This window comes from Astatotilapia calliptera, chromosome 17, assembly GCF_964374335.1.
Source record: "Astatotilapia calliptera chromosome 17, fAstCal68.1, whole genome shotgun sequence".
Lineage (NCBI taxonomy): Eukaryota > Metazoa > Chordata > Actinopteri > Cichliformes > Cichlidae > Astatotilapia > Astatotilapia calliptera.
In genome coordinates this window covers 40,232,471-40,257,271 of record NC_137438.1, presented here as the reverse complement: position 1 = coordinate 40,257,271, position 24,801 = coordinate 40,232,471, and the positions used below count along the sequence as shown (strand labels likewise).

At 43.9% G+C, this 24,801-nt stretch overlaps 2 protein-coding genes across 10 annotated transcripts in view; both read left to right on the top strand.

Moving 5' to 3' along the window:
- braf (B-Raf proto-oncogene, serine/threonine kinase) overlaps window positions 1-11,336 on the top strand; it is a 31,196-nt gene extending 19,860 nt beyond the window's left edge. The window contains exons 10-20 of one of the 2 annotated variants that reach the window (XM_026146376.2): window positions 948-1,067; window positions 2,248-2,384; window positions 2,463-2,580; window positions 2,975-3,059; window positions 3,187-3,363; window positions 3,448-3,494; window positions 3,945-4,063; window positions 4,384-4,515; window positions 5,436-5,570; window positions 6,081-6,234; window positions 7,785-11,336. In XM_026146376.2, the coding sequence (XP_026002161.1) occupies window positions 948-1,067; window positions 2,248-2,384; window positions 2,463-2,580; window positions 2,975-3,059; window positions 3,187-3,363; window positions 3,448-3,494; window positions 3,945-4,063; window positions 4,384-4,515; window positions 5,436-5,570; window positions 6,081-6,234; window positions 7,785-7,807 (1,247 nt within the window). In that variant the 3' untranslated portion in view covers window positions 7,808-11,336. The remainder of the gene's footprint in view (window positions 1-947; window positions 1,068-2,247; window positions 2,385-2,462; window positions 2,581-2,974; window positions 3,060-3,186; window positions 3,364-3,447; window positions 3,495-3,944; window positions 4,064-4,383; window positions 4,516-5,435; window positions 5,571-6,080; window positions 6,235-7,784) is intronic. The other variant, XM_026146377.2, reaches the window with a different exon arrangement.
- A 5,428-nt stretch (window positions 11,337-16,764) lies between these two features.
- Window positions 16,765-24,472, top strand: LOC113009109 (interferon-induced protein 44-like). 8 transcript variants are annotated; one of them, XM_080292109.1, is made up of 10 exons: window positions 16,765-16,869; window positions 16,955-17,003; window positions 18,694-19,210; window positions 19,611-19,659; window positions 19,783-20,014; window positions 20,089-20,241; window positions 20,330-20,501; window positions 22,209-22,309; window positions 22,407-22,597; window positions 24,119-24,472. In XM_080292109.1, the coding sequence occupies exons 3-10, from the start codon at window positions 18,739-18,741 to the stop codon at window positions 24,216-24,218; spliced, it is 1,470 nt and encodes a 489-aa protein (XP_080148235.1). In that variant the 5' UTR covers window positions 16,765-16,869; window positions 16,955-17,003; window positions 18,694-18,738; the 3' UTR covers window positions 24,219-24,472. The 8 variants fall into 8 exon arrangements, with proteins under 8 accessions (XP_080148235.1, XP_080148238.1, XP_026003008.1 ...); XM_080292112.1 differs by having other exon boundaries at window positions 16,797-16,869; window positions 16,955-17,015; XM_026147223.2 differs by having other exon boundaries at window positions 16,869-17,003; window positions 19,819-20,014.
- Window positions 24,473-24,801: the final 329 nt, after the last annotated feature.

The following is a 24,801-nucleotide window of genomic DNA, read 5'->3' as shown; positions in this document are numbered from 1 at the left end:
ATGTCACATGACTTTGCCGACATGTTGCCAACAGTAATGTTTAATGTTCTTCGTTATTAAACATTTGCACATAAATAAGTGACATAATATCCAGGACTTACTTAAAGTTTACTCTTCGGCCGCCCCTCATCCGCCGTTTTTTTTTTTTTCCGGCAAAATTATCCACACCCACCGCCGCGCTATGCATTCTGGGATATGTTGGGCCACGAAGTCTACACCGCCACGTCCTTAAAATTCAGGGAAATGAAGGACGCATTTGAGGGCCGCATTTCGAGCAGCCTTTGAATTGGGACAGCCTTCGTCGCGTCGCGGTGACGTAATCGGCCTTAAAATGCGGCCTTTAAGGCTGCAGACCCTGAGTTGGGATACAGCCGTTGTCTTAAGTTGTCAGAGTAAGCAGTCACGTGAAGCTAGCTACAAACATCATAAGCTAACCCAGTGTTTCAGCTACACATGGACACGAAAGCTGGAAAAAAAAATTCTGTGATAAAAGAAACGATACATGAAATATATGCTGGAAGTAACACACGGCTGCAGACAGTGTGTGTCAGAGCGCTGTGCAGTAGTTTAGTATTAAAAACCTGTGAGTGTGTGTGCGTGCGTGTGTGTACATGATCATATAATCCTTGCGGTGATTTTATTGTGTTCATTACTTCTGACTGCAGACAGGTTTTGGTTTTGCTGCATGAGAGCAAACATCTGCTGACGTTTACTGCAGGTGTACACGTCATCCAAAAACTCCACAACAGTCGATCTCTAACCTGGACCCTCACAGTGTGAGTTACCATGGAGATGGACTTCATGGCAGAGGACGCCCAGAGCAAACCCTGGAGTCACCCTGACTGACAGCTTATAGCTCTGACTGTGTAGCCATAGTTAGAGCCTAGTTAGTGACAGGGGCGTGTTGAGTAGCAGTGATGGTCTGTCTGTCTCTCTTTGCCCTGCAGCCCCCCCGACCCACCCCGCCTGCTGCTTGAGGAAGCACCGAACACGGACCTCAAGCCCCCTCCTATACTCCTATCCCAATGACATAGTGTTTGATTTTGAGCCCGAGCCCGTTTTCCGAGGTAGTTAGGCCTCTGTGTTCCTGTGTTGTTCTTCCATTCACATACACACCCCACCCACCCACCCACATCTCCACCTCAACCCCGTCTCCCTCCACACTCTCTCTGTTCTTTGCCTTTATGCCCTCACATGCTCCTTCAGCCATACACCTCACGGCGCAGTACCACACGCTGCCTGCTCGATGGATAGCGGTTTCTTTGATGGAGGCGCTCTTGTGTTCAGTCATTGGTTAAAAAGAATGACATGTTAATCAGAAAGCCCGCCTCTTGATGTTCACTGCAGCATCTTGTTAGCAGGCTGTTAAAATCAGTTTATAGCTGTTACATAATAACAAAGAGTCGTGTTTTTCTTTTAATATGTCGTCTTTGTAAGATTTCCAAAGCCTCCCAGCTTCATAACTGAATCATGATTTTGGTCGACATGAACGATCCATTGATTCGTTTGCAGGATTTTTTTTTTCCATTTCTATTCAGACATCACAGCTAACTGTAGCATCTGTAGCTATTGGATATGAAGCCATTGCCTGAACTGGCAGCTGTTTGAAATCAAAAAGGTGTTTGCTAGTGTCACAAAAATAAAACGCCTCCATGCTGCAGAGTGCCAGAGTACGGCGTAGTCTGTGCACTCCTTTGACTGACCAAACAGGTCTGCACACTGATTGGCTCGGATTAGGAGTAGCAGTTTTTTTTGCTTTTACTGTGAAGTCTGTTTTCAAACGAGCCGGCTGAAAATGTCGGGACGACATTTTTGTAGTTCTTTCAGGACCTCTGAATCTTAACTTCAGGACCCGTTCAGAGAAAAAAAGATGATTATGTATTCGAACCTTTGTTTTGGAAGAATCAGTGACCAAAAATATCAAATCTGTGACACAAACAGCTGCCATCCAGCCAAGCACACCCTCACCTGTCCTGTACATGTGAACACACACACAGACACACACACAGACACACAGACACACAGACACACACACACACAGACACACACACACACACACACACACAGACACACACACACACAGACACACACACACACACACACACACACACACACAGACAGACACACACACACAGATGCTGAAGCCTCAGTCTCTCTCTCTCTTTTTCCCTTCCTGCCTTCTCTGTTTTTGACAAGTCCCTCACTTCCAGACCTTTACCTTTCACTACTCTTTATTTTCTTCTCTAGGTTCGACCACAGGTCTGTCGGCCACGCCTCCCGCCTCTCTGCCTGGCTCTCTGACCAACGTCAAGGTCCCACAGAAGTCGCCGTGCCCGCAGAGGGAGCGCAAATCGTCCTCCTCGTCCGAGGACCGCAATAAGATGGTGAGTGGCGTCCGCAGATGCTAGCGTTGTGCTGCGTCTCATTGTGTGCTCGTGCTGATCGAGTGTCCTGTATGACAGAAAACCCTGGGGAGGCGGGACTCCAGTGATGACTGGGAAATCCCGGAAGGTCAGATTACTCTGGGTCAGAGGATAGGCTCTGGATCTTTTGGAACTGTCTTCAAGGGAAAGTGGCACGGTAAGACTGCGCCGCGCCGTTACACCCCACGCAAAGACACTTACAGAGCGCCGTCTACATGCCGCAGCCTGCCTGCTGATCGTGTTCATACTTTGATGAGCAGCGTGTACACGCCGCTTCCTGCATCAGTTAGTCCTGCAGGATCAGCAAGCGGGTTAAGGTCAGGGACGAGCTTGAGTCGGCGCTCTTTCTGGGATAGAACAGTTTCCATCAGCTCGGGGTGAACAAACTGGATAAACCTGCTCGCCACAGATAAAAATGAAATTAGTTTTAATTGAAAAAGATTTGGAATAAATAAAGCAGATTAGAGCTTCGTGCGTTAGCTTTTCCTTGTTAAATCTCAGCAGTTAGTAAATTAGCGTCATCTTTAATCATTTTGTCCCCGGGCTCTCAGGTGATGTGGCAGTGAAGATGCTGAATGTCACCGCTCCCACGCCACAGCAGCTTCAGGCATTCAAGAATGAAGTGGGAGTCCTCAGGTAAGCCCCGCCTTCTCCTTTGTGCACCAGCGCGCTGCTGCGCGCTGCAGAACGTCACCTTACTGATGCAGCCTGCGTCATCAGTGTAAACCTGCTGTAATTTGAACACGTTGTGTGTTTGCACCAGGAAAACGCGTCACGTGAACATCTTGCTCTTCATGGGCTACACCACCAAGCCCCAGCTGGCCATCGTGACCCAGTGGTGTGAAGGCTCCAGTCTGTACCACCACCTGCACATCATCGAGACCAAGTTCGAGATGATCAAACTGATCGACATAGCCCGACAGACCGCTCAGGGCATGGAGTGAGTAACCTTTCAAACATCGAGCGCTGTCAAATTCCACAACGAGCGCCGTCGCTCTAATGACGCTTTGCTCTTCACCTTCAGTTACCTGCATGCCAAGTCCATCATACACAGAGATCTGAAGAGCAACAGTATCCTTTTGAATCAAAGTCATCGGGTGATAAGCTGGACTTGGTGCTACAGGAGCGTAAGCAGGACCAAGAAATGCTTCGTTTCAGGGGAGAATAAGAAGAGCACACCTTACAGCAGGTATGGACCTTCCCACGACCCCGGCCCAGACAGAGGCACCAATATATCAAATATGATATTATTACCGTTCATCCACCAAAGTGATGGGATCAGAATGCAGTGATTGTCCAATACTGCGTAATACTACAACACTGCAAGACACACGATACAGAACATCTGGAACTGAAGAAGAAACGCTGCTTATTGATTCGCTGGATTGTAGCATCCAGCATGTGTGTCGTTATTGTCACGTCAGTGTTTTGGTTTTTTGTCATTTCATGAAGGATCAAAATGGAAAATCCATACTTGGAATATGAAGGAGCTCAGAGTGTTTCCTTGACCCGTTGTCCCAGATATTTTCCTCCATGAGGACCTAACAGTGAAGATCGGGGACTTTGGTCTGGCTACGGTGAAGTCCCGCTGGAGTGGCTCCCACCAGTTTGAACAGCTTTCAGGCTCTATTCTTTGGATGGTCGGTGTTCGTGTCCTACGAGACACTTTTTGTTTTCCTGTCATTCTTTCCATCTGATGTGTGCTCTCTAAATGTGCTCATGCGTTAAACCAGGCGTGCTGAGGCTAATACAGCAAGAGTGAGAACGCAGAAGTGATCAGAAATGCAGATCAGCCCATTCTCACCCTGTGTGGGGGAACAGAGTATTGCAGAGAATATGAAAAAGAAGCGCCCCCCTTTCATTGCCATAATATTGATTTGAGTCTTTGTAGACGTTTCCTTTCAGTTCAACTGAACAAGCAGTGAATTATTGACGGTCGGTGTAACTTGTGCTTCGTCAGGCTCCAGAGGTAATCCGGCTGCAGGACAAGAACCCCTACAGCTTCCAGTCGGACGTGTACGCCTTTGGCATCGTACTCTACGAGCTGATGTCAGGAGCGCTGCCCTACTCCAACATCAACAACAGAGACCAGGTGAGTGGATGTGATCGCGGCCCCACTGCTGCACTCGCTCTAACAGATACTCCAGACTCCGCCCCGTTTTACCTCTGGTTCAGCAGTCAGACTGAACCATGTTTTTGCTGCTTTAACAGGTGCATTTCCCCCAGTGTGGCATTAACATGTTAAATGGCTCTTCTGTCGGGTTTTCTACTCTGAGCACGTTACACACCATGCCTCATTCATCCATTGATAAAAGTACTTTTCTCTCTACGCGTGTGCTTTCTACTTGGGGTTGTTATCTTGCCCGAGGATATTGGGCGTGCAGAAGGAGGGATTGAACCCCAGATGTTTCATGTTTGGGGAATTTCAGCCAGTTTTATTCAAAGTTTCGATTTTCAGAGGCTGAAAATAAATTGGACTGAACGTCATTTTAATAATGTTTGGAATATAAATGGTGTTTGCTGTTGAATGGGTGAGATGCTCTGCCAGGCCTTTAGCTGGGTTTGTCTGTGGTTCACTATCCATCCACTGTGAGGCGCTGTTTGCCCGGTCTCACATTCGGCTGAAGCTGAGCAGAGTAAAGTCCTGTGCACTTCACACTTCATGTGCATGCACGTACCGTCACATGGTCTCAGCAGGTGATGTGTTACACGTTGAATCGTGAGCTGTTGCTTTCTTTCTCCATATTTGTTTCCCATCTTTCTGCTGCACCGTGTTTTCAGGCACCAGGAGGTTTTCCATATCCAAAGAGTTCTGTGATCCTCTTTAGCTGTGTTGATGTTGCAGAGCTGGCTGACGCATTTTGTCTTTGGACCTCATATTTAAAGTTTGAGACCAAATTTGAACAAATGCCAAAAACACTTGGAATGAGCTGCAGATCTTTGATTTGTCATTAATGATGAGGGAGCAGAGCTCAGAAGTTTGTTTCACGACTCGTTCTTTCTGTTCCATAGATCATATTCATGGTGGGACGAGGTTACCTGTCCCCTGACCTCAGCAAGGTCCGCAGCAACTGTCCAAAGGCCATGAAGAGGCTGATGGCTGACTGCCTGAAGAAGAAGAGAGAGGAGCGGCCTCTCTTCCCTCAGGTGAGAGCCCACACTGACGCTTTTATACATTGAGAGGAAATAATATTTACAGTAAACTCTTTTTCTTTTTTTTCCCAAACCCTTTCAAAAATCGCTGAGACACGGAGACAAGAGAGTCTCACACTCATCACATCCCAGCTTCTCTTTAAACTCTAATGGTCTTAATATTTGTTATTTAACAACAGTTTAGTGACGTTTCTCTCCATCAAATCCGACTCTTGCTGTCCTGGTGTTCACCTCCAAAGCCCTTCAGCTAGTGGCAGCAAACAGACATGGATCGTTTCAGGGTGGAAGCTCTGAGTTTGGTGCAGAGTGAGCGTTCGCCCTTACTCCCTAATTTGCAGCATTTTGGATTTCTTTACTTCCTTCTTTCTGACAGTTGTTGCGTTGCCACCGATGGCCTCAGCAAGCAGCTGCAACCACAGAAAGCAGCTGAGCTGATGTAGGAGGGAATGGTGATCATACGATCCTAACTAACAACCCCTGTGGCTTTGTTGTGTATTTCTTCAGATTTTGGCATCCATTGAGCTGCTGGCTCGCTCGTTACCCAAAATCCACCGCAGCGCCTCGGAGCCTTCGTTAAACCGAGCTGGTTTTCAGACAGAGGACTTCAGTTTGTATGCCTGCGCCTCACCTAAAACCCCCATCCAGGCCGGCGGTTACGGTGAGTTATTTTTCTTGGGAACATCGCTTCTCAGCATCTGGAGCGGCGAAATCTGGAGCTGACAGTAACAGGAAGTGGTAGTGTAGCTTTTTCATCACATACACCATAACTACCTCTAATGAATGTGCCTTATCCCCAAACCATGCTTAGTGCATCACATCTCATCTTTCAGTGTGTTGGCTTGCAGAATATTTCTTGGAACTGAATTTCCACTTACCGTATTCTCGGCACTATGAGGTGCACTTAAAATCCTTTAATTTCTCAAAAATCGAATGTGCGCCTTATGTATGAATTCTGGTTGTGTTTACTGACCTCGAACCGATTTTATGAGGTACACGGCGCTCAAAAATCTGTCAAAATGTTTTAGTACGACTTTGGTAGCTACGAAGCCGCAGCGCCTGATGGATTGTTGGAGCGTTACAGCTACTGTAGTCAGGAACCTCGCAGAGGAATCTGGGTCCTAAACTCCATTATCTTCAGGTCCCAAAGTTAAACGAACACTGCGGCATCACTGAGAGTTAAAAACTGTCTAAATTCTTCCATCTGTAATAAAATGATCAGCGTTGCTGCTTTACCAGGTGTAACAATTAAGTTTAACATCCAGGCATCCATGAAAACAGAATTTATTACATTTAACAGATTGTGGATGGATTATCTCAGTTGTTCTCCTGGCTGAAGTTTGGTCCTTTTACAGCATCCTGCCATGCGATTACATTTGTTCCTGACCACCGAGAACACTCACGTTAACTTTTATCGAGTGGAAAAAAAGTTAGCTTGTTTATATTATGCTAACATAGCTGTGTCGCTAGCGGTCACGTAGCACATCATTATATAGCAGCTAGCCCAACTTCAGTAACCCTACAAACATCACTGCTGTTTAGTTTTCTGTCTTCATTTATGCTGGAAGTGATAGCAGAGCTGTACGTTTGAATTTGTTTCCAAAACCCCACAGTCAGGACATGCTATATTATATTTAGATAGCAGGGAGTTAGCTCGCTAGCTTCTAACTTCTAACTCTGTTAAATGTCATAAATTCTGTTTTCATGGATGCCTGGATGTTAAACTCAGTTGTTACACCTGGTAGAGCAGAACGCTGATCATTTTATTAAAGATGAAAGACTTTAGACAGTTTTTCAACTCTCAGTGATGCCATAGTGATCGTTTGACTTTGGGACCTGCAGCGGAGTTTAGACCCAGACACAGCTAGTGACGTCAGACTTAAAGACCAGATCAGGTGTTGTTATTTGTGTGACAGAGTGTCAGGAGTTATTTTCCCTTTAAGTGTTAAAGTTGTTGGATATTCTCAGATTTGTGCATAAAAACAAATAAAAAGAATAGAAGGTTTTCTTGAGGCCCTCGCTCGTGGTACTTTGGTACTTGCATCGGTGCAGTAGTCCTTATATTTCCCACACTTGTATCGGGCCTTTGTCACTGGATGAGTGTTGTTTCATAAAGTAAACTTCACTGGAAACGCGCTAACTTCATATTTCCACCTGAAACTTGACACTGCTGTCCACACACCGTCTGTCTTTGTTTCTTTATCTTTTCAGGGGAGTTTTCAGCATTTAAATAAATGGCGGCAGATACCAGCAGTCCATCCCTCGTCACTCCTCAACAGTCTTGTGTCCCTGCGGTGGATTCATTCATTACTGGGAAAAAAAAGAAAAAGGAAAAAACCAATGCGCCGTTTTCTTCCTCCGTCACCTCGAAGAAGGCAGCCTCACTAACAAGAAGCCGTCCATTGGGCAGACGGCAGCAACACACACAAACTAATCAGGAACGACGGAACAACAACAAAGCGAAGACAAAGATATCCGTACCAAACCGCTTTGAGGAAGACGTGGAAGTAATCGCCTTGCCTGATGGATCCAAGTTGACCCACAGAGGAAAACCATTTAAAGGAGAGCTTTGGATGCGAGTTGTCCGGTCGCTGTTGTGCCGGTGAGGAGGAGCTGGGCGTTAGCCGTGCTGCTGAGCAGAGAACGGGCCTGCGGACCGAGAGGAGGCTTCACGCCGTCAGCTGCTGGAAGGCGTTGGCGCTTCCCTGGGATGGGCTGGAGGAGAAGGATTCTGAAGGACGATGACTTGAAAGAGAAATCTGTTTGTATTTTTTCCATTTGTGTTTTCCATTTTAGCTAGCAGCTGCTGGGAATACTTTCTGTCTTGGATCTTTTAGCCGTCTTTTGTTTTCGGTGTTTATGGAGTTTGTCTCCAACATGGCAGCTGCTCTCTGCCAGCGAGGCTCTCTCTGGGTTTAATGGCAGGACAGCAAAAGATCTGCACCTCAACCATGTTCTCCACTTTAAAAGCTTTCCCCCTTTCAAAGGATATTGTGGTCATGTGACAAGCAGCAGAAATGATTGTCTCCAAGGTAACATCAGGTCACAGACAGCTGAAGGTTTCAGCTGGACCTGCTCGTGGGGTTTCTTTGCTTCTCATCGTTTTCACAGATTGATTTTCACACTGCGTGCACGTTGTGGCGTTGCTTTCTTCTCTTCCTGTGGGACCACAAAGCTTCAACGTTGCACTTACACAGACGTGTTACCGGCTGTTGATCAAGAGTTCTGCGGCTTTGACAGTTCTGGAAATGTCCTTTAATCCTGCCTTTTACATTCTCTGTACTTTCATGTTATTCCAGGTTTAGATCTGTTCTGCTCTTTGTTTGCCTTCTTCCTGTACAGGCAGGCCTGCACATACTGACTTATTTATGTGACTTTTTTATGGGTTTATTTTCAGGCTTTTATTTTTTTTTTTTACAACCCTTGTTTTCGTCATGTGACTCATATTTGCACTTTGATGGATTGAAGCGACCGAGCGACTCGCCTTTTTGTTTTTGTTTCTTTGTTTGTAATTGAAGAAGCGAGCAGATGGCTCAGACTTCCAGTGAAGCTGCCCTCCGCAGGTGCAGGACTGTAAATATTCATTCGAGGACCGCGTGACGAGCCTGCAGACCTGCCGGCGTACCGCCCTGACGAGGCTCCTGGCCTCACCTCGTGGACTGAGAGCGCGCAGCTAGTTGACGTGTCAGACCGAGCGCCGACAGGGCGGGTCTTCGCATCCACGTGTGTCTTTCTATCACGAATGATGGAAACGGACGTTCCCCGTCACCTCCATGGCTTCCTTTCCAGTGAGTTTGTATTTTTAACGTTGTTTCAGTCGCCGCATCGTGAGATGATCAGCTTTAGAAAATCGAACTAAACCGGCGCTGTCACGTAGCCAACAAACGTTAGATTCAAAGTATCTGCAGAAAAAGAGAACCTGCCAGGCTTCAGCCCACAGCTGGGGTCTTACTCCACGTGAGTGGCACACAGCCGAGGGGGTCGTGGAGTCTGCGAGAGTACAAATGTCCACCGGCTGTCGGCGTCGCGATCTGCTGTCTGTTTTTGTACGGCTGCAGGCGTGGGCTTTGTTTGTTTCCCAGTTTATTACAGAGAGACCGCGTTGTTGTCACCACTTCGACTAGCTGGACGCTGCCTTTAGTAAAGTCGGGCACGGACTAAACGTGAGCGAAGAGCCGGTGACGGCAGACGAATTGAAAGACTTGATCTGATAAAAGTGAAAGCTTTTCTTGCCTGGTTACCCTGGACGTGGCTGTTTGCTAACACGTCAGCCAAAGCTGCAGGAACAGGATGCATCGCTGCACACAGCATTTGTCTGTTGTAGTTACGTCATCAATTCAAGGATTACAGAATTCTTCTGACAGCTCTGCGCATGCACAGTGTCGTCCAGCGTCACATCTCGGAGCGAGAAACTGTTTGATTGAAAGGTTCAAATTCAGTGTCCGGCGCTCAAAACTTCCAGAAGCCCAGAACCAATCGTCGATCAGTAACAAGCGTTTATTTACCCGCCTCCGTCTGCCGCTTTTACAGATGAAATGTAGAGGTCATGTTGGCCTTTTTAATAAATGACATATCGTCCTGTCACTGGGAGGCTTTGCTGCTACCCACGGCTCCCTCAAGCTTTGCCCACAGCTGCCATTTTCTCCAGAGGACTCTTTAAAGTGTCCTGTGCAGGTGATTGTGTCACCAGAGCGATCACTGCTGACAGAGTCGTGAAGATGATGAAGAAGCTCTGCTGTCAGTGAAACCAAACTCGGGTACCCACAGAGCAGGACGAGGTCCGTCTGAATGCTCCAGTTATCAGTTTGAAGCTTCGTCACGCTGCACAGAGACGTGGACGGGTAGAGTCCAGTGGTTGCCTTTGAGTCTCGTGCGTCGCGTTACATAAGCTAAAGAGTTACTTCGCTTCCACATTTCTTACGGAGGCACTAAAATCCCAACATCAGACTTTTTACAACTTTCCACTCGTCTTGTTCACATGATGCACAGGAGCTGCATCTCACGGTCTTATTCGGTCACACAGAAGTGAAACTGTCCAAAGTTTGGATGGAAAAGTTCTGAGTTCACGACTTAAAGCACCAGAGACATCGGGCCATGGAGATGCTGATGAAGACCGAGTGATGCAGCACCTGAGCTTAGCCTCACCGCACCGAGCACACAGCCGCCTTCCACAGGCAGTGTTAACATCCTCCTTCCTGCCGCCTGCAGAGCTGGGATCGGCTCACGTGATTGAATTCAAGGAAGGAAATTGACGTGTTTTTCAAGAGTGCGCCGTTGGTTTTCCTTGGAGATGGTTATTTTCTATAGGAACACCATGTACATCTGCTCTAGCTTCATAGATCCTGCAGGAGCAAACACTGGACTCTGCGTCTCGTGCAGCGCTTTCCGTTAGCCGCCTTCTTCTACTTTCACGTTCCTTTCTTCTTAAACATTCCCTCCCTCACTCCTTGCCTGCACCTTAGACCCAACAATTCCTTTCAACCGAGTACTATCATGTAAAACTTTAGATTTGTTTGGTTTTTTCACCTGTAAATATTGTACAAAGGAAATACTGTCAGTTTGCTAGGAGGCATGGAGACAACAACTGTACAAACAAAGTACAACACGTTCAAAATAAAGTCACAAAGATTAAAAGACATTTTCATAGGCAAACAAATGTTTGAGTGTAAAAATATTTAAGGGTGTATCATACAGAGAAAGAGCTTAATGTATTTGTTGTGAATATAAAAAACTGATATATTAAAGAAATGCATGAAAACTTTACCTGGTTCTGTGTGTGATGTGCTGTGACATCCACAAGGTGGCAGCGTGACCATGACTGTACATCCCACAGAGATCAATACCAAATCATAATAAGCTTTCATCAATGCGTTACTTGACCTGTGAAGTCCATAAATGCACATGAATGAAAGCTTGGAGCCTCAGCCAGCAGCTGCATCTCTGAGAAATCACTTGTTCAAAATGATTCAACCCTTTTCCTAAAGCTCCGCCTTCAGTTTCAGTTAATATGTTTAATACACAATAAATATGGGCAGTGAGCGCGGTTCTCAGAAGGCCACGACTCTACGATGCATCCCCGTGCCTGAGCTCGACCTTAAACGTCTGCATCACTAACATGGATCCATAAAACCCTGATGAACATTTTTCTGCAGAATAATTACTTCTACGTTTTGATGCTTTGAGCAACAAAAGAAAATACACCGTCTGTGTGCTGTGGTGTGTTTTACAAAAGAAAGGTGCTGAAAAATCTCAGTCTCATTACTCAACATTGTGAGTAATGCTACATCTTTTCATGAATGTAGGATTAATATTATGTTGCAATTCTTCAGGCAGAGAGGAGTGCAACCAGGTGACGGTGTTCATGCAGAGTGCAGCCGGTTCCAGGTTTAACCCCCTTTTGTTGTTCCACCACATCCCAGTGACTGCTGGTGACCGTGAGGGCCGTCTGAGTACAGTGACCTCACGGTCATGTTAATGAAACAAGTTTGAGATCACGATTGTTTTGCTGCCGATAGACTCATTAGATCAACTCCAGGCCTCGAGGGCCGGCGTCCTGCAGGGTTTAGATGTGTCAGCTGATTCAAATGGCTACATGACCTCCTCAACATGTCCTGATGTTCTCCAGAGGCCTGGGAATGTGTGTGTGTTGACTCAGGGTGAGATCTAAAACCTGCAGGAGTTGGACACGCCTGCTGTAGAAACTTGCATTAACAGGTGTACATAACAAATCTGTTGGTGAGTGTATTAAAAAAAGAACAAAAGACAAAGCACAAAATGATAAAAATGGTTCGTTTCAGTCAGTTCAGCTCTGGAGGAAAGTTCATGGATCCAGTGACATGTTGGTGGGACTGTGGAGGATACTGGGACTCATACTGGGACAGTGAGCGCTCATGATGTGCTGTGTTGAGCCTCAGTGGCAGCAGTCGAAAGAAGAAATGTGTCAACAGAGTTAGGAGTGACTGCAGTTCAGGAGGAAGAACAGGGCGTTAATAATTGGAAGGTTGGGGGTTTGATTCCAGTCTGCATGCCTTATCCTTGGGCAAGATACTAATGTGTGAATGTTAGAAAAGATGGAGGGAGGGGTTCGAGCTGATGGGGTATTCTCCGATTGCCTTTCTTGTAAACGTCGTAGAACAACAGTGTGTCGCGCATCGCCGGCCAGTGACCACGACTCGTATCTGTGTCCATAAAAGTGATTCTCTTCCCTCCAACCCCCTGCACGTCCACTTCACTCTTCCCTCCATAAACCTCTGAGATCTTCCCCCTTTTCCTCCCAGTACCTGCACAATACATATCTTCTTATCCACCTTACCTCCTGTCACATGTCAGAACCACCTCAGCCTAACTTTGTCTCCTGCCTGCCCAGCCTGAGCGGTTCCTTTGACGTACTCATTTCTAATCCTGCCCATCCTGCTCGCTCATAACATCTTCAGCTCCGCCTCCTGTCCTTTTGTCAGTGTTTCCAAACTGTCGCTAACACTGACTGAAGACAAACCACCACCTTCAGTAGTGACAGCAGTTGAGAGGAGCTCATTACCTCCAGATGTGTGGTGCCACAGAGCAGGAACCCAAGTCAAGTCCTGCCCCTGAGAAGTACAGATAGCTGACAACTAAGGGAAGCTGCTGATTGGGTGGTGAAATTCCAAAGCTGCATGGCTGCATCACCGATGACTAATCCCGGCGCTCTTCTGAACAAACTTGTCCCGGACATCAAGTTGTTCAATGATGAATCAGCTGCAAAAGTGAAGCCGTTCCTCTGTTTCAGAGACTTTGAGAGATGCCTTCATTTCATCTCTCCTCAACCTTTGTCTTTACTCTGTCATCAGTTAGCCGACTGCAGCTGGTCCAAAACGCTGCAGCACAGTTACTGACTGGCCACATCTCCTGCACCAGCATCCTCACACTGGCTGCCAGTTAGTTTTCAAATTGATTTTAAGATTTTGTTATTCATTTTTAAGGCGCTGCAACCTCATACCTTTCTGATCTTTTGAATTGGTGCACTCCTGAGGTCACTGAGGTCTGCAGATCAAATGCTCCTAGCTGTCCCGAGGTCCAGATTAAAGCACGGAGCCTTTGCTGTGACCTCAGGACCTCCCCAACATTGGACACTTTCACAGCCCGTCTGAAAACCCACTTTTATTTTTCAGCTTTTCAATCAGAATGAGTTTGTTCTACTTTTATTTGCCTTATTTCTTACTCAAATCTTCTCATTTTATGCTTCTTTTCTTAAATTTCGTCATGTCTTCCTTTGTTTTTATCTCTTTTGATTATCTTAAATGTACAGACCTTTGGTCAAACGTTGTTGTTTTAAATGTGCTGTATAAATAAATTTGACTTTGACTAACAAAGTCAAACCTAACCTAACAAACACAAAGTGAGTGAAGAAGAAACACTTGTGGGAATCCCCCCGCAGCCTCGACCCACTGAAGCATAACTAAGGGAGGGTTCAGGGTCAGCGGACCCAGCCTAATGCTTTAACCCTGATCTTTAAACTAGAGAAGTCTTTGTGTTTATCGAATCCAAACTACGAGCTGGTTTCGAGACGAGGCCCCTGAAAGCTGAAGGCTCTGCCTCCCATTACTGGTGTCAAGCCAGCCTCCAATTCGAGACTTGCAGTCAAGCCAGCCTCCAGTTGATTTTACGTTCCCTGTGTATTCAAAGTATTACGGGAATGGATGTGGAAACCGGATTTCAAAATAAAAGCCAACTTCGAGTGAATTAACAGATATGTTAAGAACATAATAACATATAATTTAGGCTTTTTTTTTTTTTTTACAAATTCTAATGTTAGATCTATATGACACAGCCTTGTACCCTAATTGTGCCCTGTCACTATCAAGGCCATCTTATTTTGGATTTCAAAGTAAAAGCCCTGTGAATCTTCATTTTTGAACTACTCTTTCAATGACTTAATAATGCTCTTAAAAGCAAAAGTCGTATTTCCAAATACTATTTGAACTTTATATCAACACTTTCCAACCACAGTCTTTTTACAGTGATACCATATCAATATCAAGTCAGTCTGAATTTGCCTTTCATAGTAATGGCCCTTTGAAATTGTCCATAATTGACTTAATCTTCTAACGATTCAAAATGCTCTAAAATGAAAAATTCTTGTTTCCACAGGGTAATTCCACCTTAGATCAACAGTATACAGCCCCACAGTGATACCATATCAATATCAAGTCATTCTGATTATGCCTTCCAAAATAAAAGCCTTTTTAAATTGTCCATAATTAACCTAACTTTCAGTGATTTCAAAATGTTTTAAAATGGAAATTTCCTGTTTCCACAGGGTAATTCCACTCCAGATCAACAGTATACAACCTCACGATGTTACCATATCAATATCAAGACATTCTGATATTGCTTTAAAAAATAAAAGCATTTTCAAACTGCCCATATCTGACTTGCTCCTGGAACAATTTCAAAATGCTCTAAAATGGCACATTCCTGTTTCCACAGGGTAATTCCACCTTAGATCAACAGTATACAGCCCCACAGTGACACCATATCAATATCAAGTCATTCTGATTATGCCTTCCAAAATAAAAGACTTTTCAAATTGTCCATAGTTGACCTACCTTTCAGTGATTTCAAAATGCTCTAAAAAGGAAATTTCCTGTTTCCACAGGGTAATTCCACCTTAGATCAACAGTATACAGCCCCACAGTGATACCATATCAATATCAAGTCATTCTGATTATGCCTTCCAAAATAAATGCCCTTTCAAATTGAGCATATACGGCCTACTTTTTTGACGATTTCAAAATGTTCTTAAACAGAATTTTGCTGTTTCCACAGGATAATTTCACTTTAGTTCAACATTATACAACCTCACGATGTTACCATATCAATATCAAGTCATTCTGATTTTGCTTTCAAAAATAAAAGCATTTTCAAACTGCCCATATCTGACTTGATCCTGGAACAATTTCAAAATGCTCTAAAATGGAAAATTCCTGTTTCCACAGGGTAATTCCACCTTAGATCAACAGTATACAGCCCCACAGTGACACCATATCAATATCAAGTCATTCTGATTATGCCTTCCAAAATAAATGCCCTTTCAAATTGAGCATATACGGCCTACTTTTTTAACGATTTCAAAATGTTCTTAAAAAGAATTTTGCTGTTTCCACAGGATAATTTCACTTTAGGTCAACAGTATACAACCTCACGATGTTACCATATCAATATCAAGTCATTCTGATTATGCCTTCCAAAATAAAAGACTTTTCAAATTGCCAAGATACGACCTACTCTTTTAAAGATTTCAAAATGCTCTAAAAGTGAAAATTGCTGTTTCCACAGGATAATTCCACTTTAGATCAACAGTATACAACCTCACGATGTTACCACATCAATATCAAGTCACTCTGATTTTGCCTTCCAAAATAAAAGTATTTTCAAATTGCCCGTAGACGACCTACTCGTTTAACGATTTCAAAATGCTCTTAAATTGAAAGATGCTGTTTCCACAGGATAATTCCACTTTAGATCAGCAGTATCCAACCCGACAGTAAAACCATGTAAATTTCATGTTGGTCTGATTTCGCCTTTCAAATTAATGGCCCGTCGAATTTGTCCATATGTGATATACTCTTTCAATTATTTCAGAATGTTTTAAAAATGAAAATTGCTGTTTCAACACATATTGGGTTTTCATTTTGAAAAGCAAAATCAGACTCAATTGATTATGACAGAATTGAATCATAAAGATGATGTAAAAGGAAGCCGAAATTGCCACTAGGTTGTAATTGATAGTACGTTTATATTTTAAGTCTGTGGAAAGATGTCATTCTAAATAAAGAAATTACAAAACAGCTTGCAAACCAACCATGACATCTTTCCACAGACTTAAAATATATGCTGCCTTATTTCTTACTCAAATCTTCTCATTTTATGCTTCTTTTCTTAAATTTCGTCATGTCTTCCTTTGTTTTTATCTCTTTTGATTATCTTAAATGTACAGACCTTTGGTCAAACGTTGTTGTTTTAAATGTGCTGTATAAATAAATTTGACTTTGACTAACAAAGTCAAACCTAACCTAACAAACACAAAGTGAGTGAAGAAGAAACACTTGTGGGAATCCCCCCGCAGCCTCGACCCACTGAAGCATAACTAAGGGAGGGTTCAGGGTCAGCGGACCCAGCCTAATGCTTTAACCCTGATCTTTAAACTAGAGAAGTCTTTGTGTTTATCGAATCCAAACTACGAGCTGGTTTCGAGACGAGGCCCCTGAAAGCTGAAGGCTCTGCCTCCCATTCTACTTTTGAACACTAGAAACCACCGGTAAGCCCACAGTCTGCGAAATGCTTCCAGTTTCATTTCCGGCGGCAGACTGCTTCTCACATCTGTACTTCACATCTGTCCACAGCGACATCTGCGACAACTGCTCACGCTCCCTCATCTGTCTGGACCAGGAGGTAAGACTGGAAGTAAGAAAGAGCTGCGGCCGTTTTTTAAATTTGCATGTAAGATTTTGAATGTTTGTTTGTTTTTTCTTTATTGCAAAACAACAACAAAAAACAGAGAACTGTAAGAAAGTTTCGTTAGTGTAAGTTAATCTAACGGAGACGTCGTTTCGATAATAAAATGCCACATAAATCTGTTAAATCACATTTGGTGCAGTTAGTGAGCTGGGTGTGGTTCACTCTTGTCAGGAAATCAGACTGCAGGGTTGTGCCTGTGACGCCACTGTGGTGTTCGCCTGGTTTCTTTTTTCAGTCTTTCTCTAAATCGATCATCTTCTCCAAAGTGACCATTCAGATTTGCTTGTTTAACAAACTAAAGCAAAATGTATTTTCACATATTTGAACTTTCGGAATCAACATCACAGAAACGAGTGAGCGATGTTTTTGTTTTTTCAGCTCCGGTGTTGCGCCAAAAACTGATTTCCAAGGTCTCCGTGTGTTTTCATGTGTAACATCTTTACGTTGGTCAATGAGCAGAGTTTACAAAAGGTTATACATACAATTTTACAAATTACCTGTTTTTCAAGCGTCTTTATAACTCTGTGTTATTGTGCCTACATTATAACCGATCCGGTCCTTTGTGTCCGCTTAAAGTATGTTTACCGGACCATTGTAATATTTGTGTTTCTGCTGTCCTCGTGCCCAGGTGACCTTTTTTAAAAAGACATTTTAATGTCAACGAGGTTTTTTCTTTTACTGGATAAATAAAGGAAACATTAAAGTCACGGCCAAAAACTTTACCTTGTTACAGGAATGTTGTTTGTGGCTCAAGATGACTTGAGCCGCGTTTCACATATTATACACCAACAAGTTATTTAAAGCAGTTTAAATGCAAGCGATCAGTTTTGGCAAAATAAACTTTAGTCTGACTTTGATCGAAAGAACCGATAAGAGCTGGACACACGTGCTGTAACCATGGCGGTATTTTTGTGCCTCTATTCCGAGCGCACGTTAAAAAAAATGCAAGCCAAATGTTGCATTTTGAGAAGAAATTTATTTTAGTTTAATTTGAGCGAACAAAATTCATTCCTGCGTGAGAGAAATGCATTTCACTGTTTGCTATTATCCACATCCACGCACAATAACAGCCGCGCTCGCTCAGATCTCTGTGCTCACAGACATCTGCAGACCTGCTCTCAGTGTGTCTCAGCTCTCTGTACACCCTTAGAAGTGTGCCACAAAACCCACCAATCACAGACTTGGATGCAATAATTCTGATTGGCTGTTACGGTCTCCAATCAGCTCGCTGGCTACTGCATTCCGGAAGCACGGTCCAGAATGTAGCTAAAGCCAGTGGAGTGGTTTGGTTTAAACTCGATTAAAAACCAATAACAGTCTCAAAAATATATATTTAAAATAAAATAATGAAACATACTAACAGAAAATGGATTCTTGAAGTGTGAAATTATCAAACAATTTTGATGATAAAGACAAAATGCAGATAATTAAAAGTCTTTATGTGTGAATTTGATTCAGTGCACTACACTGAGACCTAAGAAGGACATTATTAAATAGCTCTGAGGCAAATGAACTGTTGTGGTGCTATTTACAAGGAATGAGGCAAAGAAACTGCACTTTGTTTTTAATTATGGAAATATGACTCAATGCAGTGACTGTGGATGTGTTTTCATTGACTCCACAGATTAAACAGTATAACTGACTCAGCTCAGAAGATCCTTTTTCCATCATGAATGCCAAGCTAACCAAAAGCAGGCAGAGAGCCATCTGCTCTGAGCTGGGGAGAGTCAGGCTGCAGCTGCTGTACAAGGCCAGCGTCCACGGCTTCACCGGTGCAGCATTTCACCAACAATGTGACCACCGCTCTCCCACTGTGTCCGTGGGCTACAACAACTCTGGTTTTGTGTTTGGAGGCTACACCAAACAACCCTTTAATCAGTCTGGAGGGTTTGTGAATGATGATAAAGCTTTTCTTTTTACCTTCACTGGAGAGCAGCTCCTCAAGTATCCCGTCACTGGTCCTGGAAATGCAGTGAAAATGATCGGAAACTCTGGACCTTATTTTGGAGAAGCACTGGTTCTTGTCCATGGAAGCAAGCCAGTAGCGTACAGCAGTCCAGGAAATTATTACAACTTCACTGCTGCAGAGATGCATGGCAATGATCTCAACCTGACGGAGTGTGAAGTCTACCAAGTGGAGGGTAGGTCCACTAGGTTACCGGCTGTCTGCATAATTGATCCCAGACATAAAATAACTTTTAGTTATAATAACAATAACAGGTATCACACGTTATATTCTTGCCCTCTAACAGGCCTTTAATCATTCCCTCCACCCCCTCCACCCTAAATTGAACACGTGGTTAAGAAAATAGATTTCATCACAAGCTCATCCAACCAAAATACTGATGAGTTTATTGCACGGCAGTGGGGTCCATCTTTGATCTGTCCACAATATTCAAGAGTATCAGTTGAATTTTAAGGAAACCTGCAAACATTTGCCCCAAACTGCATTCAAGGTCACATTTACGGTTCTGTGATGGATCGTGAGCCGGGTGAGCGACTGCAGCACTGATGTCCTGCTGTGTTTTTGCTCTTGAACAGAAAGCTCTGAACTTGAGAGGCCATGGAGGACGATAGTGTGGGAGTCTGAGTAAGTGTGACGGAGCCACAGTCCTGACTCTTGTACAGCACACTGATCTACAAACAGCTGGAGGAATATGTTAATCAGTTGGCTGCAATGATATGATATTATATTTACTGACACATATTACAGTTGCTGCAAAAGTTCTCCATCTCCTCGTTTGTGCAGGAAGAGGGCGGGGCTGATTGAGAGCATTAAGAGCTACAAACCCACAGTCAGCTCTGTGACCCAGGCTCGGGTTTTGCTCATCGGACCAGTCGGAGCTGGAAAGTCCAGCTTCTTTAACTCTGTCAACTCTGTATTCAGAGGCCACGTCACCAGCCAGGCCATATCTGGCTCCTCCTCCACCAGCCTCACCACACAGGTGATTGATTATTGTGAGTGGTTTCAGCGGCCCCCTTTCTGTGCGCTGTGCTCTAATCGCTTTGTGTCCAACAGTTTCGCTCGTACTCTGTGAAAGCCGGGCGTGAAGGGAAACCTCTGCCGATAATCTTGTGCGATACCATGGGGCTGGAGGAGAGCAAAGGGGCGGGGCTTGACATCGATGACCTGAACAGCATCCTCAAAGGTCACCTGCCAGACTGTTATCAGGTGCTGCATTACATCAGCAGGACACTGAATGTATGAAACAGAGATTTGTCAGCTGTCGGCTCTAACCGTGTCTCCGTTCCTCCTCTAGTTCAACCCTTCAGCTCCTCTGCATCCTGAGGCCCACGGCTATCACAAGTCTCCTAGACTCAAAGACAAGATCCACTGCGTGGTTTATGTCATTGATAGCTGTAAGATCTCCATCATGCCCACGGGGCTGGAGGAGAAACTGGACGCCATCCGCAGAAAGGTCAACTTAATGGGTCAGTAGAGCCGAGTGCCGTCATTACAGCTGTTTTCCTTCTGAATCTCAACACAACATACAGATACAGCCACTCAAAGCTGCTACTTTCAGCCAGAGGTCAGCAGGCCGACTGTCAGCCACCAATCAGCCGCTGGGAGTCCCGCCTCCTTTCTGCCATAAACACGCCCCTTTCACGCAGAGATGGTGCTTTCTTCAAATAAACTTTGACTTGGATAGTTAGGTATAGGATGAGTCTTTACCTTATAATATAGATTAAATAATAAATACATAAACAAGACTGAATTGAAATTCAACCCTTTTTATAGCTTTCGTTGTAAACCTAAACCAGATATTTTACACTGAAAATCACCAAAACTGTTTCCAGTAAACAGATTTTCATTCATCCATTTTAATCTAATTTAATAAATCGAAACAATTTTAAAGGAAATGAAATACAGAAAAATAATATTCTTGCTCACAGGTCCCAGACCAGATGTGGAGGTCATTTCTGTGACTGGCAGAGCTTCATTTGCTCATTTATTCTGTTGTTTGCGGGCTTGCTACTTCTTCAGACCTCGGTTTGATTATAAGCATGTTCTTCATTATTTCTGTCAGGCTGCAACTTAATATCTTTAATTTATTCTTTAAATTCTTAAATTGTGTAAAGCTCTCGAGCAACTCATAATTTCTCTATATTTTGAGTGTATTATGAGTTTCATGAAGACTGGGACGATGGAATGTGGGACAGGACTGAGCAAACAGAAGTAACCTCATGGTGCCTTCCCAAAATTCGACATTAGCAGACTACCAGATAAATGCAGTCTATACTAGTATGTGAACTCCATAAATGTAAGGTTTTCCTGATTAATATTCAGTTTTTGTTGTTTCTGTTGAAACCGTCCATTTGTTTCAACGAGGAGAATAAATGGTCTCACAGTTACATCAAGATTTTAAAAAGACCAATATTCGGATGTGCGATTGTTGATGAACGCAGCTCTGCGCTGAGACTGTGGAGCAAACCTTGATAAATTAAACGGGCATGTTCCGGCTTGTCAGATCTTCCCACCCAGTAGAAATGAGTCCTGCATATTTTTAAGTCACACTCTGTTATAAAGGGTTAGGGGTTAGTTAATAATAGTGTTAACATGCTGCACAGGTCATGAACAAGACTTTATTTTTAATTTTCGTTGTAAGTGGGCCAAAGCAGTTAATTAAAAGTAGTCTAACATAAATGCTGTAATTTGATTATTTTAATAAACATGTAACTTGGATGGATTGGATGCTGGCGTGACCACAGTGCACACGTCTGCTGTCGCTCACAGTGGTACCGCTCAGGGAGTTTGTGCGTTCGCTCAGACACATGAAACATTAGAGGGAACGTTGGTGCCAAGTACCGTAGGAATAACTTACCTGTATTTGTTATGGACAAACTATGATTAGTATAGAAGTCTATAGAAGCAGAGCACTCTTTGGGTTCAGATCTGGAAGGTCATTCCTCTCAGTCACACTTTCCCCCCCAGATGAGAGCGTTCCCATCCAAAGACTCCAGGTCCTCTGAACTGTCACTAAGCACACAACCATGAACACGTATACCCACAGTGCACACACTGGTGCATCCTCCCTCCTCACCAGAGAGATGAGATTCTATTATAATGATACTGTGAGGACTCACTGTGTCAGAATCTGTGGCATTTTGGAAATGAGCTTCCTGCTCATTTGTTTCCAGGCATTCCTCAGCTGGTGCTCCTCACTAAAGTAGATGAAGCCTGCCCACTGGTGAAAGAGGACGTGAGAAACATTTACAAGAGTGGCTACATTAAGGAGATGGTGAGGATGGTTCTACAGGGAAAACAAACCTTTTTTAGTAAATACAAATAACGTTGAACATGGTAGGATGAGCCTTTTCTTGTACACTGTGATACAGATGCAGGAGGTCAGCTCCCGGCTCGGCGTGCCGTTGTCCTGCATCATTCCAGTGAAGAATTACAGCGAGGAGTTGGAGGTGGACACCGACTGTGACATCTTGTTGCTCAGCGCCATCATTCAGATGCTTCGCTTTGTTGATAATTACTTTGACGAGCTCAGTGACCGAATGAGCAACATGCAAACCAAAGAGTAAGAAGAATTTAAGATGGTTCATTTACCTCCAGGTGACCCTGCACAGTGCTAGTTTACTGTGTTACCAGGGTTACTGGGAAGGCGGGAAGAAAGCTTCTTGCTATTTTTGCTTTTCATGAAGAAATCTTTTTCATTAAACTAACATAAAAACATCAAACATGTATTTACTTAAATACTTGGAGCAATTCTATCAGCTGATTCTAAACCAATCAAGTAAATTTCATCTCACCAGATTCCACTAAATATTTTACATTTACATTGTACTTGTGTGACAGAATTACACAGAAAATCAGAAGAAAACAATGACATCAAGGGTGTAGTTACAATATGCATTCCTGTTTGGAAGAAGACAAAGTTGCTTGGCTTATTTAGTGGGCTCATGCGACGCTGACAGATCTGACAATTTAAAATATTATTTTGTGATTTTTCACAAGAAAATAACATTATTACACTTTTAAAACATCTTATCAGAACAGTTGTACTTTGCTGTTGACTTGTGTTAACATAACTTTCCAGCACTCCCTTCAGTTTTTGTCTGCTGCGCTATACAAACACACGTGTTGGACCAAAGCTCTTAATCTTTGAATGCAGGTGTTTAAAATCAAGCATCTGCAGCCTGCCTCTACGAGCATCTGTGGAAGAGTGAGTTACAGTCTAAGGCGAAAGAGCTCGAGTGTGATACTGTGTGTGACGTTTCACACTTTACTGTGTAATATAATTATATTTAAAAAATGTGTTTGCAAAAATGACACAAACCTGTTCACAGACCTGCAGCAAACTCTGGTTTCTGATCCTGATGTTTGTCGCAGAGTTTGCGGCTTGTTGTTTGTAATCAAACTTCGACGTTTTACAATGAAGCACAAAATTACTGTAAGTCAGATACACAAAGTCCAATCTGGCCTAGACTTCCTGGTTGAGTCCTGAACACATGCCTGGACACTTAGAGCGCCACCTATTGGTATATTTGATGTACTCCTCCTCACACGTTGATGCATCAACTGAGGTTTTATTCAGCAGCGCACTCTGGTGGCAACGCAACAAAAGTTGTCGCTTTGGTCCACAAAAAGCTTAAAAGACAATGAAACGTGTTACACATCTCAAATGTGATGAATGCAGTTGTTAAGAGGCCGAGTCTTGGTACCTGCATATCTGCACTGGCAGTTGAACCGGGGGTTCAATTTCCCGACAGGGAGCCACGAGCTGCTGGATAGCGTAGTGATAAGACTACACGCCTCTGGAGCAGGCGGTGTAAGTTCAAGTCCCACCTGGGTGTCTGTAACTATGTACAACACACATGCTACGGCAAGGGGGAGCCAGGACGCCAGGTCAGGGGGAGATATCATCCCCCCCCACGCGACATCGGGTACCAAGGTACGGATTCATGGAAGGACGAGACGGCAGATAGTTTTTATTCGGCAGCCTGTTATAACTGCACCCCAATGCTGTCATGTATATGAGTGCAAAATCATACCTACTGGCAACAGATCAAGTCATGATATTAATCTGTGGTTCCACCAGGGCGTGCCCCGCCTCTCGCCCCATGACAGCTGGGACAGACCCGAACCTCCTGACATGGATGATGTCGGATGGAGCCTCCGGCCGGACAGGTCCACAATAACACGTCACTACGTGGTGATCGTGGGAACTCTTTCGATTCGATGTTCAAAAAGCCAGGATGATGGTGTCACATGTAAATGCAGCGTCGTCATTTTGTTTATGCTTTGTTTTGTTTCCTATTTCTACTTCATGGTTGTTCGTGTGGTTTAGATGCTTCAGTTTTGCACTGTTCTGGTTCATTATAGTCATGTTGCTGCTGTATGCCTCCAGCTATGCCTTTCGGATCTGCAACAATAAAGGTTGTTGAGCATTTTGGCTTCGTTGTCGTGAGTCGCACAGTTTCCCCGTGAACTCTGTGGTGATGATACACTTGTTTTTTTAAATAGAAATTTCATTAAGTTTATATTCGGTTAGGTCTTATATGTTCTCTGACTGGTAACTGACCACTTATGACTTACAAGGACAAAGTTACATCATTTTAAATATGAGGATCATTTGAATAAACCGGTACCTGCCTAAAGTCTAAAACCCACGGCCATCAAATGTTGCATTTGGGCTTCAGACTCTCTGCTGAGTGTAACCTGTAAACTCTCTTCATCCATTGTTGGTGATGTTTTTCTAAATCATAGAAATAATTCTGTCAT